General features: G+C 35.5%; 1 protein-coding gene across 2 annotated transcripts in view; it reads right to left on the bottom strand.

The window, feature by feature from the left end:
- Positions 1-3889: 3889 nt before the first annotated feature.
- The window catches only part of NAA15 (N-alpha-acetyltransferase 15, NatA auxiliary subunit), a 112473-nt gene continuing 109817 nt past the window's right edge, over positions 3890-6545 (bottom strand). For both annotated transcript variants that reach the window (XM_053581400.1, XM_053581425.1), the window contains one exon: positions 3890-6290. In XM_053581400.1, coding sequence (XP_053437375.1) covers positions 6090-6290 — 201 coding nt within the window. In that variant the 3' untranslated portion in view covers positions 3890-6089. The remainder of the gene's footprint in view (positions 6291-6545) is intronic.

The following is a 6545-nucleotide window of genomic DNA, read 5'->3' as shown; positions in this document are numbered from 1 at the left end:
GCTCTTTAGAACTTTAAGTTTTAAAAAATTACAAATGAAGCAGTTAGTTTATTCTTAGGGCCGTTTCAATGAACTTCTGAACAAATGTTAACTGTACAATAATGCTAGCTAAAAAGGTTTTTAAATACTTCTATTATTATTGTTAATCCACGGTTGTTGTTTTTCAGTTTATGAAGGGGAAAATTAGTATTTAGTATTCCAGAGTCCAGAATTTACAGAAGGGAAGAATCTAGGAAACAGGTTATTATCTACATTAATAGCTCCCTTTTCATTTTTATAGACAATCAAGTGACAGTATGACTACTTGAAGGCAAATAAGTAGTTCAAAGAAAGATGAGAAGTAGCAGCTTACTATTTATTACTACTAATAAAATCATCATATAGTTGTAGAACACTTTAGAAAAAAACATTCCTATCCCATTTTTGGTGAGACAGTAAGTACTAGACAACAGACCAGATAAACTTGCAGATCAAAGTAAACAAGTGGCAAAGTCATAAAAGCCCAAAGTTAGGAAACTGGTAGACTGGGAAGACAGGCATAGACTGTTATAGAGAGAGGCTTCCTGTGTTACACAATGACCAGGTGACTAAATATAGAAGATAAATGTATTAGCTGAAAGCCAGGCATGAGATCAAAAACATACTCCAAAAACTCCTTGTTAATGAGAAGATAATTTGTACTTATTGAGGCCAAGCTGAAGGTTTACCAATAGCAGAATCTTTTATCACAGAAATTTTTTCACCATATATTCACCACCATTCATTTTTTCAGTTAGGAAGAATTATGCTACTTGTGTTAAATAATACAGACCTCTCAATTAGGGACAAAGACTTAAATTTAAACACCACTTTATAGTTTTGTTAGGTGGCTAAGTATCAATTGTACTTTTGACACAAGCAGCTTTGAAATAAAGTCTATATTCTCATTTTGCTACATAGAAATCTAAAAAGAACACTGAATGTTACTAAATTTTCAAGCTTCTCTATAGTTGTCAAGTTAGACAAGGTTCTAATTTATATAGTATATAATTTATACATTAGCTTCTTGTCTTTCTTTTGGCTATAATCCCATTGCTATTGTAAGGCAACTGGACAAAGTGAGAGGTTGGAAACTTTTAGATCATCTTTCCTAAATATATTGTCCTCTCTTCTGGGGAGCTCATTCTATCTATCAAATCTATTTTTGAGACAAAGTCTTACTTTGTTGCCCATGGTAGAGTGCCGTGGGTCATACCTCATAGCAAACTCATGGGCGCGAGCAATCCTCTTGCCTCAGCCTCCCTAGTTAGCTGGGATTACAAGCACTCACCAAACTGCTTGGCTTTTAGAGTTGGGGTTTCATTCTTGCTCAGGCTGGTCTCAAACTCTTGAGCTCAGGCAATTCACCCACCTCGGCCACCCGGACTGCTAGGATTACAGGCATGAGCCACCATGGCAAGTCTGGGAACTCATTTTTTAATGCCGTAAGGGGTGTGTTCTGATAGAGGTGGCAGGTTTGGATGCACCACGTAACCCAGAGTGTCTTCCGATTTATTAAAACACAGCACAGATATTTCTGAAGGTTTTCTCCAGAATTTTCTAAACACTATCGATACTTTTATTTCAATATCCAACTCATAGTTATCATACTGAAAGGTCAAAGTGCAATTAAGTAACAACCTTTCCCAAAACTATTTCATTGCTATAGGTTGAGATTTTCAACCATCAAAATTGGAACAAAATATGCTTCTGCTCACTATAGTGCAGCATGGTCATCTCACAGGACTTTGTTTTTAATCTAAGTTTAGTAATAGATTCAATAAAGCTCAGATCATAGCAGAATGGTATCATGAAACTTTGTAACTTCAAGAACTAGAACAGTACCTTTTAGGTTACTAAGTATGAAATGTCCAAGTTTCTTTAGAACATTTGGTATCTGACATTTCACTTTGACACTTCTTGCTTCTTTAATTTTTAAACTGTGAAGGTACATCCTTATTCTTTCAAATGCACATTTTGGCCTATGATTATCTTTCAAATTTTTACAGCAATTTTTGTGAAACTATGGGTATGTCAAAAATTCATATTATTTTTAAGTGTGAGTTCCATTGTGGAATCAATGCAGCACAGACAGCTCAAAGAATCAATGAAGTATTTGGAAAGGATGTAGCTAGTGAATGCACAGTATATTGATGATTTGAAATTGTGATTTTAGTCTTAAAAATGAGCCATACCAAATGACTTGAGACCAAGGTGGATAATGATGAGCTGAAAGCTATAGTGGAAGTGAATCTATCTTAAGCTACCCATGAATCAGCAGCAAGGTTTGATGTCACTATTCCAACAATACTGGATCATTTGAACTTAATCAGAAAGATAAAGAAGCTAGATGAGTTCCACATGAATTAAATGAGTGCCAGAAAAGACACCTTCTATAACATATTGTTAAATGTGATGAAAAAATGGATTCTTTTGCACCATGACAAGCATTCAGCACAATGGTTGGATAAGACGAAGAGCCAAAACAGTCCAAAACCAAATATTCATAAGGGGTGGGGGGAAGGAATGGTGTCTGTTCGATGGTCTAGCACTGGTATTATGCACTACGGCTTCATGAAACCTGATCTTTCAATTCTAGGCAATGTCTACTGCAATCAGCTAGAGACATGATGAGGATGCTTGCAATTAAGCAGCCAGGACTGGTCAATGGGGACAGGCTAATCAATCCTCTTGCCAGACGAAACTTGATCACATGTTCCACAAACAAGGCTGCTCAAAGTACAGAAGCTGGACTTGGAAACTGTCATCCTCACTGACTACCACTTCTTCCAGGCTTTGGACTACTTACAAGGAAAAATATTCAATTGTCAACAAGCTGCAGGAAATGCCTTTCACAATTTCATTGCCAACACTCTCCAGGCTTCTTTCCTGCCAGCATACACAAGCTACCATTAAGATGGCAAAACTAGGTGGATAGTTTTGGCACATAATTTAATTATACTGCTTCTTGTTTAAGATATAATAAACTTGTGATTCAAAATTGGACATTTCAGATTTAATGACCTAATAAAATGGGAAGACTGCCTCCATGTGAAAGGTTAGGCTTTCAATTCTCTTACCAAGATTAATTTAAAATTTTAAGGCTTGTAACCATCTAATATATGTCTATCTTTTAATAAAGTCCAATATTTCACTTTTTAGCTCTTCCCAAATAGCTGCTACATATGGCAACTGAAATACTCTTAGAACTTATAAAGCTTTCTCTGAATTTATTGAACCCTACCTGAATCTGGATGGTTTTCTGACCTCTTCAATCACAGCTTTCATTTCACACCTCTACTAGCAATATACCATAGAATACAAGCAACTGTGAAAAAATAAGGGCCTGATTAAGCCCACAGAAAAGCTATTCTAACATTGGCACTACTTTTTAGTCATGCTATTATAGATCACATTTTATTGTTGTGCATAATAAATAGATACAGAAAAATGTTGAAAATGTATGAGTCAACTATCTAATTAAAACTGAGTAACTAACCTAGATTTTAGGTTTTCAGTGAGAAATGACAATAGTTGAAAATAAAAAAAGGAACTTTACTTTTCCTATGTTAATACAGGTCAAGGGACCCTTTCTTCTCAAAAGGGTCAATAACACCAGTTCTTAGCAAGAAACATAAGGCACTTGTTTAAGAGTACAATATCACTGCATTTTCTTTTCCACTTGTTTTTCTAACCCTGTTTCCCCCCACAGTATCATTTGAAATTAATAGAATGAATAGGGCAAATGTGAGATGATCCATTGATACTACTCAGAGCAAGATAACACAGTACATATTTTAAGGGTGCTGTCTGGACTTAAAATGAACCCAGTTAAAGTCCTTTGACACCAGACAATGTATTCACTATCAAGTAAACCTGAAAGAAAATAAAAGATTTATTCAATAGTTCCAGTAAAATTGGGATGGAATACAACATACATGTTAGGAATTTAGCTCCTCACGGGTGGCATTAAGAGTTTTGAGTACTTAGGAATATTCACTCTAAGACAATCTACATCATTTGAACATTGTCAAAACAAACAGATGAATCCATTATACAGCAGAATTTAAACAAAAGTCACACATACACCCCCTATTGTATGGCTGGTGCCTCCTCCAAACACCTCATTAGTGGCAGAGGTAGCACTAGTGTTCTTTCCCAACAATAAAAACTTCAGTTGCCACTCATAGGAGAGGTTGGAAAGGTTTTTTTGTAGGTTTTTTTGCGCCATCTGTTAAGATGTTCCTGAGACAGGCCAGTTAATAAAACATAACAAAGCACTGAAGTTCAGTTTGAACTCTTCTTCATACCACTCAACTGTTAGCCTGGGATGTGGAATGCAGAGCATATACTATGAAAGGCTGATTTTAGCACAAGTGTTCAATCCAGGAAAGGATCGGGCCATCTGAAAATTCCCTTTAGATAATACTTTCTATAACCTAAAAGTGCCACAAAAAGGTCAATCATATATACAACTGATTCTTTGAATTTAATCTTATTTACTGAGATCTCACAAATGCAATGAGATTGTTCAGCCTGAGGCCAGTCCTCAGTGTACCGGTCTAATATGTTAAGGCTCATTTTCCCAGTCAGAATAGTTCTAGTTTTCCTTTCAAATTATGGATTACATTTGTAGTACCTGCCACCAACCTAGTCCTCAATGAAATCTTAATGCAGGAGCAGCACTCCACTTCGTTATGAAATTTCCCTTCTAAAAAGCTCCCATCTGCACTGGCCTTATAAGACATTGCACTGACTCTGGCTTGCACCTCTGTTTCCACTTGTATATTTTCACAGAAGCCCAAAACAGACTGGTTGAAATATTCACACAACTGTTTTTCAAAACAATTTATTGCATCATATTTGGTACCTTATGTTTGACAACAAAAAGGAAATTACATCTGTAACTGCAGGAAAAAGAAGCTGGTCTGTTACTTGGAAGAAAAAAAAAAGGTCGGGCCCTTTAAAAATTACAAAGTCTTGGGCTTGCCTGAAACAACTGAGCAAGAAATATATTCTTAGAAATGTAGGGCTTCAAGTATTACAAACCTGTGACACTGTGGAAAAATTCCAGAGGTATCTAAACTGCAGCACTTTTTTTCTGCATATCGTGAACAAGGCCTGCTGAGGTTTTAACTATAAGTCTTTTGATCAGTCATAGAATGGTAGTCAGGAGTTCTGCTCTTTAACTTCAAGCCATGGTAGATTTCCTTTATTTTCACTCTTGGGTGAAAAATTCATGCTTGCTAATTAGTTGGTGCCACATCACAGTGCATTTGGTTCTTGCATTACAGTTTTAACAAGTTTGGCCAAAACAATGCTGAAAGGTTTGCATTGTTGTTTTAGTTCTTCAAGTTTTAGTTAAAATTGAGACTGTTTCAACTGGTTCCTTCAGTTAAAAACTGTGGTACAAGAACACCAAACTGATCATATACAGTGAATTTAGGAAACACAACAAGCATATTGAACACCTTCTAGGTTCCTTATAATTTTGTTTGGTATCTATTATGTCCCAGTTTCTACAACATCAAGCATCTGTTGTAGATTTCTCTGTAAATAGTGATTCACACTGCATACTTATTATGGTCAGAATCAACTCCTTAACAAAATCAGTCAGATGCTAAAGCCCCAACAACTTTTTGTGCTCAGTGAAAGAATCCAGTGCTAAAACAGCATTTAGGCTGTCTGAGATATAGTAAAATCTCACAAGACAAATTTAAAGTAATATTTCTGCCACACACCTGCTTTGTTAGCTGTAACAACCTCCAGATTTTATATAAATTAGTTTAAAAACATGGGTGGGTAAGTGGGAATAGGATAAGGTATCTTTTTTTTAACCTTTCAATTTTAGCAGCTTTCATTTTTTTTAAGAAACTGAACCTATATCCTGTTATGTTAGATATTTTATATATACTTTTTCAGCAGGATAAAAAAACGTAAAACACTATTTGAAGGCAAGAACATTTACTCCTCTCATTCTGTGTAAGTTAGAGCAATGCAGCAGGTGCGTGACAAAAATATTATACACTAGATATGGTCCAAAGTCATTCCATTTGCTTGTTTAATGATGTTCAAATTTCATTGGCCAATTCTTCAGTTTCTGCAGAACTATCTCCATTAACTGTGATCTTCATATCCTCTTCATATCCAGGAGGCAAGAAAGCCAAAGCATAAGGGAAAAGCTTATGACAATTTGCTCTATAAATGTCAGCAGCTTCTTTACAGTCTCCTAGGCTACCATCACACAAGGCTTCCAATACCTCCATACATGTCTAAAGAAAGAAAAATGGTCACATTAAAACTTGTCAAAAAAGATGTTTACTGTGAACTTTATTAGACATTTCAATATCAATTCAGTATTTCAAAATAATAAAAAATGTGCATTATATGAGAAAAACAACATTTGCTCCTGCATGTACATTGGATTAGTATGTTCTTTAAGGCCTAATTTAACCATTTCTCCAGAAGTGCAGGATTTACACAAGAAGATAAACATGTACAAATGTAAAAACAAGACTATGGCAAAT

Source organism: Nycticebus coucang, chromosome 1, assembly GCF_027406575.1.
Source record: "Nycticebus coucang isolate mNycCou1 chromosome 1, mNycCou1.pri, whole genome shotgun sequence".
Lineage (NCBI taxonomy): Eukaryota > Metazoa > Chordata > Mammalia > Primates > Lorisidae > Nycticebus > Nycticebus coucang.
The sequence above is the reverse complement of the archived record's forward strand: the minus strand, read 5'-3'. Positions and strand labels throughout refer to the sequence as shown.